Here is a 14,660-nt window from a genome sequence, read left to right as displayed (position 1 = left end):
GTCAATCCCCGTCTTTGGCTTCACGTCGCGTCCTACTTATGCCTCAGTAGTGGGTTCGATTGCCTATAAAAGTACCATCACTCAATCATATTAGTCATGACAACGTAGAAGTAGAATCACATTAAAACTATCGACAAAGTACAAGTCCTTCGTATAGCTTTATCTCAGAATCAATTTAATTGAAGTCACGATCGGTAGCCAACTTCGTCACATCAAATCAGCTAACCGTTCGGGGCGAGAATTCATAGCACACGCAGATATATATATATATACGCACACTACCACAAAGGCCTTATTACCATCACAAGAAAACCATAGTCCTCTCTAATGGCTGCTGGTTCGCTTCCTTCACTGGTCATCGTTCTGCTACTGTCAACTGTTGTTCTTAGCTACGTCCAGTCGTGCAGCCACAGCGGGTATTTGACCGGCACCACAAGCAAATGCAACGAAGAAAAAGGCGCGGAGTGCTGCAAGGCTGGCAAGAAGTACCGCCAGTATCGCTGCTCGCCGCCGGTCACCGCAGCCACGAAGGCACACATGACCATCTACGACTTCTCCGAAGGCGGCGACAGCGCCGCTCCTTCGAAGTGCGACGGTGAGTACCATTCCGACCACGAGATGGTCGTCGCGCTGTCCACCGGCTGGTACGAAGACGGCAGCAGGTGTGGCAACACCGTCAGGATCGACGCCAATGGCAGATCTGTGCTGGCCAAAGTTGTCGGCGAGTGCGACTCGGTGAACGGCTGCGACGAAGAGCACAACTTCCAGCCTCCCTGCAGGAACAACATCGTCGATGCGTCTCGAGCAGTGTGGAAGGCGTTGGGCTTCTACAAGTCGCACAATGGTGACTACGACATTACTTGGTCAGATGCATGATCCCGGAGAGCTTCAAGCTCTGCTATATCTATCTATCTCAATAACATCTCGATCCATGGGCAACGCCCAGCACCCTGCAGTCCATGTAGCTCGAGAAACCCGTCCCCGGTTACTGCTAGCCTAAATAGATGGAATACTCTGCGTTACTCCATGCACCAACTTCAGCATTGTATCCTCGAAGACGCCGAGTCATAAAAGATGAGGCCAAATCTCCTAAATTTCTGCCGAATCATAATATATATCTATCTAATATCGGTACTGTCCAAGAGTGCCTTTCTTTTCACTACGGTTTGCAAGAACTTTTCATGGAAATACTCAACATGATATGTAGAGAAGTGAACATCTAGGAAGAGGAAGAAAAAAGAAGATACACTGATAGAATGGTAAGATGATAGAGAACTCGTGTCTTCTAGCAACAGTAGATTAGTTGACTGCTACCGAGTAGGGCAGTAATAGATGGCTCTTCGAGATGCCACCAACACTCGTACCCATGAATGCTATGAAGGAACGCGTTTGTATCGAGCATCCATCGACCAGGCTGGAGTCTGTGCATCATTGCGAGTGGTTCTCTGGTGAGCCTATTTGCAGTTGATCTCCACTTGGTGGAAGACAATTGTAAGGAGAAAAGCATGTGATTCTCATTTAGTGGGTGATTCATTAGAATAATAGCAATAGATGTGATTCTCTCTATACGCAATGCGCGCGAATATTTGATAGTTGAATGAATGTTCATAAAGAATGTGATGGACATTGGCGATGAGGTTACCGTCCTCCAAAGCCTAAATAATTGAATGACACTTGCAAGCATATGATAGATGGTGACCCTCCATGATTACTACTACACTTCTAAGGTCACTAAAGATGGCTGATATGATGCATCAACCTCTTAAAAAGGTGTTTTCGAAGTAGAAAAGCATTAATAATTAGATGATTTCTTATTGATAGGAAGCTCATAGAACTCCCTATCCTACTAAAATAGTAGACACAAGGGGCCAATTTGCTTCCATCCTGATAGTGGTATGTGGAGCATTCTCATATACATCAAAGAGAATTGTGGTATGAAAGTGAGAAAAGCCTCATCGTATCTGTCATGTCAGGCACATTCCTGTTCCATTGAGAGAGAGGGTTCTGTGCAGTTTTGCTGATCTGTGTTACACTAGTCTACAATCCGAGTAACGCAAGAAAGGAGGGAGGGAATTCAGCAGGAGACATTTCATCAGATCTGAGAGATGCATCGTCTATGGCAGGCGACGGGTCTCTTGGCGGGCTTCAGCTCCTCCTTCCACATCCTGCCGATGTCCTTGGCAGTCCTCACTGCGTCTGAGGAAGCACCAGAGAGGCCCCTCCTTGTGAAACCCACAGCGTAAAGCCCGGACTGTCCTTTCCACCCGTTCGGGAATGCAGTATTCGGAAACCCATCTTTGGAGAATAATTCACATCCCTGAAAAACCAAACAAGCGTGGGTCAATCTTCCATTCTTCCCTTTTGTGTAGAGATTTTAGTTTAAGCCTTAATCTTTCTATTCTAGACCACTTTCTCGGATGTCATTTTCATTGTTTGTACTGAAGAAGCTGTGGTTTGGATAGTTCGCGAACAGTAGCAGTGTCTCATCAGCATTCTTTTCTCTCTCAACTTCACTGGAATCAACCTATATAAAGCTCTAATTCATGTTACTGGCGATCAACTAACTTGTGTGTAATAATCTTTGTTGGTACCTGAAGCCACTGAGGGACGTTGCTTCGGTAACCTGTAGCCAAGACGACAGAGTCAATGTCGAGGACCTGGCCGTCGACGAGCGCGACTTTTCCGGGGGAGAACCTCTTGATCCCAGGAACAACCTTGATGTCGCCAGATCTTATCTTTCCAAGAGCCCCTGTGTCGAGAACAGGGGTCCTCCCCTCTGTGTTCTTGAGCGCCAGAGGACCGGTGGAAGGTCTCCTCAGGCCACACCTCTCTATGTTCCCAAGCACCAGCCACGCCAACACTAGTAGGATCTTGTCCACCAGCCACAGCGGCAACCACTTCATCAGCAGGACAGCCAACTCGAACGTCGATTTCCCGAGTACCTCCCTCGGCAGTACGTGAACCTGTAATCAAGTTTCATAAAGGAACTCCATTAAGGACAATGTTAATGGCAGAGATATGTTCGGAGTGATGGCTTTCGAGCAGTGATTGCTCACCGAGTCGCGAACCACCATAGCTGGAAAGGCATCGTAGTCGCAGAGATCGAGACAGACCTCCATGCCGGAGTTGCCACAGCCGACCACCAACACGCGCTTCCCGCGGTAGGCCTCACCGGACTTGTAGTCACAAACATGCATCACATCACCGCCGAACTCCCTGAGCCCGTCCAGCTCGGGGACTACACTCTCCGCGTTCTCGCCGGTGGCCACCACCAGCCACCTGCCGATGTACTCCACCTCCTGGCTCCGGCTTCCAGCGGCGGTGCCTGTTCCTGTGGTCCTCACCCGCCACAGGCCGCACGTTTCATCGTACCTCGCTAACTGCACCGACTGGTTGAACCGTGGGCTGATCTCCAAGTGCTTAGCGTACGACTCCAAGTAGTCGATGAACTGTTGCTTGGTAGGATACTCGGGGTAATGCTCCGGGAAGGGGAACCTGGGCAGCTGGCAGAACTGCTTGGGGAGGTGAAGCTTCAAGCGGTCGTAGGTACGCTTTTGCCAGAGGGAGGCAATGCAGTCGGACCGCTCGAGGATCACCGACGGTACGCCGTGCTCCTTCAAGCACGCTGCCACGGCCAGGCCGGACGGGCCAGCTCCGACAATGATCGGACCGTTCACCCATACACACCTCCGGGAGAAGAACGCGAATTGATCAGCCATGCTGGACATTGTACAGTAGCAGGAAACAGGGCAGAGCTAGAGAAGATTAGTTCGAGCACAAGTGACTTTAGCCAGTAGGAATTTTGGCTTCGGAAGATAGGAAATGAAGATGGCGAAGAATTGGGTTAGCGAAAGGGAACTAGAAGAGAGACTTGCGCTGAAGAGGATGATGCTTAACAGGAAGGGGAGGTGTTTATATAGGGGGTGTTACCACATTACTCATCCGAGCTGCATGTTCCTGCAGTATAGAGAAACAGGTATCGTTTAGGTCCTCGAATGATAAATTTGCCGCCTCTGCTCTTTGTTTAAAGTTCATAGACTAGTTTACTCTTTAAAATACATCAAAGACAAGGTCTCCCATGGATATATTTCTGGGAGGAGTTGATCGCGATATCTATCTAAGTTTGTGTCAGATACGTTGGCTGCTTGGAACCACCCATAGATAATGCTAAGACCGCCGTTTCATAGTATCAAACAAGAAGATGTAGGTTGGTATACAGAAAGCTAAGTTAAAATCTCAAACAGGGGAGGATTCATCTTAAGCACTTGTTCGATCAATCATTTTCAGATGGATGTCGCTTAACTATTAGCCACTGTTTTCTGCTGCTGCTGCTTTTGCTTTTAGTTGATGGGGATCGATAGGGGTTATCGTTTTGACATCTTACTGCATTAATGTCGATCGATAGATCTGTCAGAAAATATTTCCTCCGTCCATTGTTCCTCGCAAGAGCCACAAACTCCTTTGTCGTAGTCAACAAGTGGTTGAGATCATTACTGTTGTCATAATAGCGGTGCCCTGTTTCTGCAAGGCCTCACGTAAGAGCTTTCGGAGCCTGATGGCTATCTTCTTCCTATGGAAGAACGATGTCTACATGATTAAGGCGACATAACATGAATGGATGGATTTGCTCGTCTTTTATTTCTAGTCTTCCATAAAGTCCTCCACTGCCGATGGAAACCTGACTACTTTCACAACATTAAATACAAAAGTTTGGATCCACTATTCGATGGTCCGTTCATCTATCAATCAAACCAAATAAATAGCAAGAAAAAGAACTGAAAATGACGTGGCGAACATCGACGGGAGCACGGCCTCCTCTTCCCTACCGAGCCCTTAGTCCTAATAATCCGCTACCTTGTGGGTCCCACCGTCAGGGAAAAGAATCTGAGTGCGGTGGGGGACCCAGACGGCACTCGCCTTCTTCCCACGTGGTTTTAGGGAGTCGGCGCCTTCCCCACCACCACGTTAATACCCTCGTTGGCCAACGCGCCATTAAACTACGTGTTCATGGTGCACAAATCCTGTCCGTCTCAAAGAAAGAAAAGATCCTTGATTCCAAGTTGCAGATTACAGGGTCAAAGACACCCACTGGGTGTCATCATACTACGGAAAACCTTCAAAGCAGGAGAGACAAACAATGCATCTGTGCCGTTTTACCGAGGGAGTTTGTATGCGGGGAAGAGAAGACTAAGATGAGCTGCCTTCTTTTTACATGGCATCACTTCGAGCATGTTCTAATCTTGTGCATCTCACTTTCTGCCATCTTTGATCAATGTGATCTTAATTTCGCTAATCAGGAAGCAACCTGTGATGCTTGTGTGGTGCTCAGCTTGAAGATGAACTAAGGATTCTTGTTCTTAGACACAGAGAGAGAGAGAGAGAGAGAGAGAGAGAGAGAGAGAGAGAGAGTGTGTGTGTGTGTGTGTGGTGAGGCATGTGCATGCATGAAACCTCGGTTTGCTAAGAGAAGACTCTCCTTTTCATGTCACAAGGAGAGGTAGAACGTGCAGTCCTTCCTCGAGCTCTTATTCCATAGGCCTTGAAGTGAGTAGAAGCAGCAGTTGTTGCCTCAGACAAATGGAGGGAGACTGCCATGGCCACGTCTCCTTATGCTTTGATTGAGGCTTACTTGTGCACTCGTAAATCACATTTTTACACATTGAACTAAACCATTGTTATATTCATTCACGAAAAGCTCCTAACTAGAAATCATGGGATGAAGGATGACAGCTTCTTTGTGGCTTCCAATGGATATGATGCAGGCTTTTAGGAAGAGCAGTTCAAAAGGTGGAAGGAGGGGATGTTGCTTGTTAACATTTCTAGCGGGGGAAATAAGATCCAATCTCAAAGGAAATTTTTGAGCTATGTAGTTTTACTTAAACAGAGGTTCTTCCTCTTCATAAAAGCCTAGTCCCATATAAAATGAGGAGTGTGGACCCTAATAATGGCCATGAACTAACATGAGGCATATAAAATATAGTTCTCGATTCTGATTGATGATTAGAAGGGACCCACAGGATCTTTATGAGAGGTTAGGTTATGTCTAACTCATTGAGTTCTCTATATTCTCCTTCATTTTTGTATGGGTTTGTGAAGTTTGATGGCTCCATGTGAGAACAAATAATTAGCAATAGATGATGGTTGAGTCAATACTACATAGTCTCTAATCATGCTCCATTAACTTTATACAAGAACGCCGTAGAGAAACATAATTAGAAAGATTGCCATACCTCCATTGACATAACAAATCCTTAATCAGAAGGATTAGTGACATTGATTCATTGTGAGTCGGTTTAATGTTTAACTTAACTCATGGTGTTTTCCACTGGGAAGATTAGACAATTGCATGTAACTCTTTTGCAGTCAATAGACTTCGTCTTCTTCTTCATGCAAGTGATCCATGTTGGTTTCCGATAAGAATGGCGCATCATTCACTTAATATAATGGAAATTATAGTCAAACATCAGGTGCTCGGTCAAACCAGAATCCAAGTGTTTGGCACATGGCATCCGGCCACAGGAGAATCAAATCATCTGGTGGCAACAGCTGCTTCAACAAATGGGGACAAGATAAAATATGGATTCATACTCCCTTCTCGTAAGACTCGTCCTAAATCCATCTAACATATGCACAGCAATGTGGGTGACCTCATCTCTTACGCTCTACTTACTTCATGTTCTCCTTTGGTCGGTAGCTAACCGCATTTAACTACCATTGGAATCCACATCCAGGAATGTCTTCTTCGTCAAAGCTCCTCTATCTAATAGAGGTTTGCATCTCCGTGGGATTTGTGCCCTTGAGGTGCATCACATGGCAGGTAAGTAATATGGCGGGGATAGAGTGTAGCACATCAGAATGCTTGCATCAATTTCTCTGTGGCCTTTTGTTATTTGATTAGCTTCATCTTCCTCGTGGATCATCTTGCTCCACGCATCAGTGGCACATGCTTAGGGCAGACTTCCTTCTACACCATGTACATGGTACCGCAAAGCAACTATTAGAGAACTCTGGAGGTGAGTTGGGTGATGCAACTCTTTGGTGATTGAGAACATGTCTTCAGATGCTTGCACGGTTTGGAGGATGGACACGTAAAGGGATTCGATTCATCTGAACATATCTGCACAAGTAACATCATTTCACGGAATCTATGTACTTGTGATACTTTGAGGTCCGTAGTAAGTTTCATAGACGAATTTGTGAGAAAGATCCTCTTTTTAGATTTTTTTTTTCTCACAAGAGGTGTCTATTTTTTAGATTTTTCAATCGATATTGTTTTCCTATTTTTCAAAAAATACTTGATGAGTCATAATAATAATTCTCATTCTTTTTTTGTGAATATGTCTGTAAGTAAGATGATTTTAAAACAATGTAAGCCTATTTAAAGATACTATAACTGACATAAAATTATATTTTTTATATTAAGCTGATTTTTATTAATTTATCTCAATTTTAAATAGATTCATAGTGTTTTGACGGAGATGTCAAAAATATTATGACGGATAGTGTGAATCTTATACGTGCGGGTTTGGATCGATTCATCGTATGGACTAGTATTACTCTAACTATTTTATCAGGGGGTATTTCAAGAATTAGAATAAATAGGAAAACATGAAGAAAAAAATATATCTCCTAGTAATTGTAGTGAGAATTCTTCGTCTAAGTTTAATTGTAGTGAACACAAGAGAACTCCCTGTGTGTAACATTGAAGCTCGAAGTGAATCAAGTTGGATATTGCATATCTTGCCTATGGAACTACCGAGATCTCTAAGATATTTTGGGGGTGTTTGGCAGACTTATTATTATTGGCAATGCAGAAAAGAATGTATTAAGCTCAACAGTGGTGCATAATTGTTTAATCCTCTAGCAAATCTTTCCTCTTGTTTTGGGCTGCGGAGTTGCACTAATTTATGTATTTGATATTAGAAAAAAGAGAAAAGATGAAAGAGTCAGGTGTTTTGGATTCTCAATCATGTTCTTCTATGTTGACCTCTCTACCAAGTGGTAGAACGCATCAGCTCGCTCACATGGAGATGGTGAGGGGGATCGACGGCGTAGGCGCGGCATGTGACAAGTGCAGCGACTCAATTATTTGGTTACCTTCAACTCAAGATTAGATTCGAACATGCATGTAAAACTGCTGCTGCTGTTGCTGCTGCTGCAAGTGGACGTGATTCCCGTCATCTCTACTACTGCCATCGGCTGGTGTTTCACTTGATCGTTAGCTTTATACAAACAAATAAAAAGCAAGATAAATTCATTATTGGTCATGGAAGAAATACAAGTCAAAAAATAAGATAAATGTAAATTATAGTGTTCCATCTACCATTGGATGACAGTGGCAGAAGACCAGCTTAAAATTGCATAAAGTTAGACGTGTGAATCATCTAATCGATCATGAAACATTGCATAAAGACAATGCTACACGTCAATCCGCAAAAGTGTGATGCGTCAATATACTTTCCCAGGCGCTTAAGTTTCTCATGAATCACAGCACCCAAGATCTTAAACACAAATATCCATACTATCTCTCTAATGCTCGATTCACATTTTAAGGATGAATACGAGAGAAACAATGCTTGATTCACATTTGAAAATGAGGCTAAGTTAAAGTAACCCTTCAGAGTGAGGTAACATACGAAAGACTCCGGGAGAACAAGATGGGTGAACATGACTCTGGCAGTCCCATTTGCCTGAAGAAGAACAGAGTCAGTAAAACATTGAATTATAGTTTCTAAAAGGCATTTACTTAATTTTAAACATACAGAAAATGAGTTCTATATTATGTCCATCAAGGCCAATTTAAAACAGCAAGTATTTGATTAATTTTATAAAGCAGCTATAGGTCGAATTTATCCCTCAAATACTTGGAATAAAAGCATTTTTTGCAAGATTTTTTATACAAATAACTGGAATTATTTGAGTGCTCAAGTTCAAGGAATATGCTGGGACTTGAAATTTTATATATTAATATTAAATATTAAAAAAAATTATATGAAAATTTATAAAATTAAGAAAACAAAAAACTATTAAGCATACTAACAACCAGTCATGCAATATAATCTATACATTGTAACCTCAAGTTTGAATCCACATATGAGCATCATGAACACTATTTAATATAGTAAAAAAAAGTATTTTTTTAATATAATCTCGATCATCAAATCAATTAAATAACAGTTCAAACTTGATGAAAGAATAGTCATACAAGGTAGATTAAATCACCTCTTAATTTTCTGCCATTAATTAAAACAGACACCATAAATGGAGTTTAAAATCCTTAAGAACAAGGATTTGAGCTTTTAAGTCCAATAAACAACACACTATCTACCCAAAGCACCTCACAGAATAGTAAACTTGAATATGGAGAAAAACTAAGACAAAGGTGAAAACGAAAAACAATTAAGTCCAAGATCAAATGGGGTGACCGAAGGAAATCGATATATACAATGTTCAAACGAGCATTCAACCAGATATGAAACATTATGTAGTTTAGTGAACAATAAAAAACCCCCAAAAACAGTGTTTAGAGTCCAAAATGACAAGAAAAGGCAGTATGAAAATTTGTTGATATGATCAATCATATCAACATTTGACCCTAAACAGGTATCAGATATATTTTTGCCTTCTATTTTGGAGCTCTTCTCTCTACAATTGTCATGCACCTTGCTTTGATGTCTAACCAATCACTAGACATGCCAGAGAAACAAAGACGTCGGTGCTGAAGATAAAAAATCCCAAAAGCCTTGCCTTGATGCTAGGATGGGAACCTAGAAAGGACCAATATTGGGCCAGGAATGGAATCTTGGTGCTGTAGAAAGAAACCAAACCACAATAAAATGAATATCGAAGAAAAACTATGAACTAAAGCCATTAGCAATAATTTTGATCTACAGCATTATTAGCCAACAGACTCATTAGACACTTAGCCCCACCAAATGGTCTAAAGCAACAAAAAATATGATACACTTTCAACATTTCTGATGAATATTTTGTTTGCTCATATGAGCAAAGGGTTTAGGAATACGTTGGTTAAAGCTAGTCATACCAAAGGTCAATATATAGGACCATGGTCCTTGTATAATGGTGGCATATGATAAATTGACCACATAGGTTGGCTGAAGAAACTTACCAAGCCCACTAGCATCAGAGGTCTTCATGATTCTAAGCCTCTTGACAGTGCTAAGGAACATTCTGTTAAAAGCAAAAAAAAAAAAACTAATAATTAGAGAGGCAATTAGGCCCAGGAAAAGAAAGACAAAGGAAAAGCAAATTGCAAAGTAATTTATGCAAGTCCTCCAAATGACTTCTTGCATAAGAAAGTGGACAGTAAATGCGATCATCAAATGCAACTTAAATTAATTGCAATTAAAATGGCTATTAGCATCACTGAACAGTGACACCAACAAGAAATTATTGGTTTGCACAAGCAAACCTTCCACTACTTTATGCTGATGGTTAAGTTTTCTCCTGCACTGGAATAGTATCAGTGCGAGAAACAAAAGAAGTAGCGCACATACCCCCACGGAACATCACCTACTAACATCCAGTCGCCATCCCTGTCTTCATATGTTATTATGAATCCAGATGAGCCATCCAGCAATTTTGAGGTCCTTGGGCCATCATCTATCACAATAGAGTCAAGAAATCAGGCAGCATCTTATCTAAGTATTACCAGTGAAAGCCACAGGTCTAAAATGTACAGATCAATGAGCTAAATGTCCTCAAAGAAACATTATACGTAATTAAGTATACATCCAGAAACAGGAATAAAAAATAGAGGAACTCACAAATGGAGCTACCGAGGACTAATGTTTGTCTGAGGAACATGGCCTCAAGTGCTAGCGCAAGGGTTTCATAGGAGGGATAGGAACTGAGATCCACCTTCCTCCCAATAGGATCTCCATCCAAATTCACCTTAACAAAGAGGGAATTCACAGAGGATCTTCCTTTCTTTTCAATTTCCTTGCAGCAAATTCTCTCCCCAGTTTTGTTGTTCTTGATGTTTTGAGATGCCTTCTTGTGGGTTGACGTGATGGTAGTATGCGCGGATGTGTTTTCTTTGGATTGGTTGACTAAACTGTTCATCCTGTATGCTCTTATCGGTGGCCATCCTACCACCATTTGACTGCCAAATGAAAATTTGGAAACATGAATTATATGCTGTTCCGACAAGTTAATAAAAAGAGAAAGTACATGATGTCAATACTCGATGCTCTCTTTGATTTGATCAAGCGCACAAGTGACAAGTACAAGAGAATGCCAATAGGAAGATCCATCTTCATGGGATAACTAGAACGAGAAACTTCTTTTTGGCAAAGTCACCAAATGTGTTCTCTAGTAAATTTAACCGCTCTTTTATCCCATTTGTTTCTGACACACCTAACCAAGGGACTCCACAGCTTTACCATAGTGTCTAGGAAGAATAAACATGAGTAGTTCCCATTTGATAGCTTGTGCCCATAAACCAAAAACACAAACAGAACCAGATTTGTGCTTTTGGTGCATAGAGCAGATTCCTTTTATATTCTTGACCCTGAAGCAACCTCTCTAGCTCACACCTATTGATGATGGAGTATAGAAAGGGCAACAGAATAAGGAAAAGAGTACAAAACACGGTGCCTCTCATGTTTATTGAAACCTCTAGTCGATGGATGGTTAATCAGCTTCTTAATTTCCTTCTTGAATTTATTTCAAACTTATCTGTCCTTAATCATGTCCAATATTGAGAGCTGCTAAAGTTTCACCTTAAACTGGTTGGTAATATCTTAAAGCAACCCTTGTAATAAACTCAACTGAAGTGTATTTCTTGCTGCTGCATATCCACACATCTATCTAGCAATGACGCTGCTGTAACTTTGCATATGGTCCTTGATTATCTCCATTTAGAGCATGTTATAAAATATTCTGTGACTATAACTGTTACCCAAGAATTCTCAACATCCAGGAGCAAAAGCAACACTAACTCTGGAGATATGGCCTTGAACAGGAAATAAAATGTGCTATTCTTTTACTAATTTCCATTATCCTTTTCCTCACTGGTATTGGGCTAACAAAAATGGTTGGGATAATAAACATCCATCTCGTTCATACTTTGAATTTCCATTATGTTTTTCCTCACTGGTATTGGGCTAACAAAAATGGTTGGGACAATAAACATCCATCTCGTACATACTTTTGGTACCCATATGACCGTCAAAGATCATTTAAGTGATCAATTTCTGGATATAGAGGGCATTGAGGACAGAACAGTTGTTAGAGTTTCCATTTCCATCTAGTGACTGCTACTCTAATGCATGACCAATCAACAACTTTTAATGAATCCTGATCATTTTCCTCTGGCCTCAATGGATTCATCTCACTCATCTACCATTAGGTACTTTACGAGGATATTATGGTTTCAACTACTCCATAAAAGAACTAAAGAGGTGTGCTTACAGCTCACATTCAATGTAGAGCAAGGGCCTGAAGGAGTAAATTTATGGAAGCTAAGAAACTAAATGGCTAGGATAAAAGGGTTTCTACATTATATCCTGACTGTTGACATCATAATCTGAGCCATAGAAAAGAATCTGCTGGTGTTGTGAACCTTCACCAGAAATGTTTCTCTAATGTACCCTATTTCATGAAGGGGGGTGGTGAATAAATTAGTTGAAGTGAATTTTAGTTTTTTGCCACTTAATGCAGGTGACGTTACAAATCCATGCAATTATTTACTCTCTCTCCATGTGCATCCTCCTGCAAAACCAAGATCCCTCCACTAATTTTGCATATTCTTGCATTAATTTTATCCTCATAAAAAGTATTCCATATTTGGAGTTTACACGAAGTACATGGATAAAAGGTTAATGCTAGCACACAGGATAAATTTCTCTAATAATATCTGCATAGAAAATTAATACCCAAACTAGAAAAAAAATATGAAGACAAATTCACAAAAGTTGAAAGCTTGACTTTGATCCATTTCACTTTACGAAGACAACAAAGTTCTATAAGATAATAAAATTCACTAGCTCATGCAAGTTATTCCTGCAATGAGCCAAGAACGGACTCCCAATAGCATATAGGAAGAAGTCAACCCAATGCAAATTGAGCTAGTTAACAGACTTGGCAAAAAACTGACCAATACTCAGCAAAATACCAGATGATAATAGGTTGACACTAATGAGAAAAAACAAAAACAAAATGATCTCATACAACACTGATTTAAGATGCCCTATTATTTTCTTTACATACACGAACGCAGTTGATGTGTTGAGACTGAACCCATAGATTTTAAATAAAGCAGCCTAATCACCACTGAACTACACATTTGTAATACATGATTGTTTTACCAAACACATATATCAGGGGAAAATCATAGTAAACAGTGGGAGCAATAAAGGAAAGCCCAAAGCTAAGGATACTAAAGCAATAAAAGAAAGAGGATTTCTAATTCTTTTAGCCGTGGAGAAGAAAAGGAAACGCACACCTCGGTGGGTTACTGGAGGTCTTCTTAGCCACACGGCCGTTGCACCTCTCCCCGCCCGCGATAGGCGAGGACGAGGATGAAACAGACGACGAAGAAGATAAGGGCGAAGCACGCGACCCCATCGACGGCAAGTCTTCCGCCGTCAATATTCGGCAGTAATCGGCCCACGGCGTTCCGCCACCGCCGACGGCCTTCTTTGTCCCCAGGCTCAGACCGAGTTCCAGTTCCTCCTCCTCCTCCATTCCACCTCCAACGCCGGCGGAACCGGGGTAAGAAGAGGAGCTTACCTCGGATATCCCCACGTAGTCCTTCCCCACCATATCCTCCTCCGCCACCGCCGCCTCCGGCGTCGCCATCGACCCCGATGAGTAATCCCCGGCGGCGCCTCCGCCGAAAACCATATCGGTCGATTCCTCGACGAGGCGATCCGAGAGTAACGCCGTCACGAAGAAGCTGTTGGGTTTTGGTGGAGGAGTTATCGAGGAGAGGAATGGCGTTACGGAGGAAGGAAGACGAGGGCTTCCTTCCGATTTGGTTTTGGGCCTTTTCTGTTTTGTCGTGGCCCGTAGTTATAGCTAACCGAAGCTCCCCGCATGCGAACGTGCGACATCGGCCGTTGGTTTACGCGTCGTGAGTAATCCAACGGTGGGCATCGATAGGCCGAGGGCACCGAGGTGGGGCCCCAGAGCGCTTAGAAAAAAAGGACCGCGGAGGAACGGCCGACAGGGGTGGGCCCCGACGGCGGTGACCGCAGACGGGAAGTTTGCTCGAGCCCCGCGGGGCCCACGGCCGGCCTACACGCCTCGTACGAGGCGTCGCATGCGCGCGCTGGGATCGGCCGTCGGAGCGCCGGGGGGTGAGGCGGATGGCGCGCCCGCGCAGGGACGAGCGAACGCGAGCGCTCGCTGGTTGACGTCGTGGGGACGGGGGTGGTTAATAATTTGGAGGGGGAAGGTTTTGAAAATGGGAGGAGGACGAACGGAAAAAGGGAGAGGGTGGAAGAGACCGGCATTAATGGTGTCGGGGAGGAAGGAGACAGCTGCACCGACGCTGTCGGCGGACTGACGTGCGTTGAAAGCAAATTAAATCCGTTTTCGATTCGGTTTAAAGAAAAATATCAATTTTATTTATTATTTATTTAATAAATAATTTAAAAAACTCTTTGGTTAGCAAATAACTATTTGATTGTTGT

At 42.6% G+C, this 14,660-nt stretch overlaps 3 protein-coding genes across 5 annotated transcripts; 1 reads left to right on the top strand and 2 right to left on the bottom strand.

The window, feature by feature from the left end:
* The first annotated feature begins 312 nt into the window (after positions 1-312).
* LOC135652150 (putative ripening-related protein 1) lies at positions 313-1,037 on the top strand. Its single transcript, XM_065172899.1, has one exon. The coding sequence runs from the start codon at positions 328-330 to the stop codon at positions 874-876; it is 549 nt and encodes a 182-aa protein (XP_065028971.1). The 5' UTR covers positions 313-327; the 3' UTR covers positions 877-1,037.
* An 857-nt stretch (positions 1,038-1,894) lies between these two features.
* Positions 1,895-3,838, bottom strand: LOC135652534 (probable indole-3-pyruvate monooxygenase YUCCA9). The gene is made up of 3 exons (XM_065173530.1): positions 3,057-3,838; positions 2,592-2,963; positions 1,895-2,317 (listed from the first exon to the last, which is right to left on the bottom strand). Exons 1-3 carry the CDS (start codon positions 3,726-3,728, stop codon positions 2,093-2,095), a joined length of 1,269 nt encoding a protein of 422 aa, XP_065029602.1. The 5' UTR covers positions 3,729-3,838; the 3' UTR covers positions 1,895-2,092.
* A 4,536-nt stretch (positions 3,839-8,374) lies between these two features.
* Positions 8,375-14,013, bottom strand: LOC135652378 (auxin-responsive protein IAA10-like). Of its 3 annotated transcripts, XM_065173247.1 has the most exons (6): positions 13,469-14,013; positions 10,788-11,125; positions 10,518-10,623; positions 10,130-10,191; positions 9,748-9,808; positions 8,455-8,690 (listed from the first exon to the last, which is right to left on the bottom strand). In XM_065173247.1, the coding sequence occupies exons 1-5, from the start codon at positions 13,867-13,869 to the stop codon at positions 9,768-9,770; spliced, it is 948 nt and encodes a 315-aa protein (XP_065029319.1). In that variant the 5' UTR covers positions 13,870-14,013; the 3' UTR covers positions 8,455-8,690; positions 9,748-9,767. The 3 variants fall into 3 exon arrangements, with proteins under 3 accessions (XP_065029317.1, XP_065029319.1, XP_065029318.1); XM_065173245.1 differs by lacking the exon at positions 9,748-9,808 and having other exon boundaries at positions 8,375-8,690; XM_065173246.1 differs by lacking the exon at positions 8,455-8,690 and having other exon boundaries at positions 9,422-9,808.
* Between the last annotated feature and the right edge of the window lie 647 nt (positions 14,014-14,660).

This window comes from Musa acuminata, chromosome BXJ3-11, assembly GCF_036884655.1.
Source record: "Musa acuminata AAA Group cultivar baxijiao chromosome BXJ3-11, Cavendish_Baxijiao_AAA, whole genome shotgun sequence".
NCBI lineage: Eukaryota > Viridiplantae > Streptophyta > Magnoliopsida > Zingiberales > Musaceae > Musa > Musa acuminata.
This window is presented reverse-complemented; position numbering and strand designations above follow the sequence as displayed.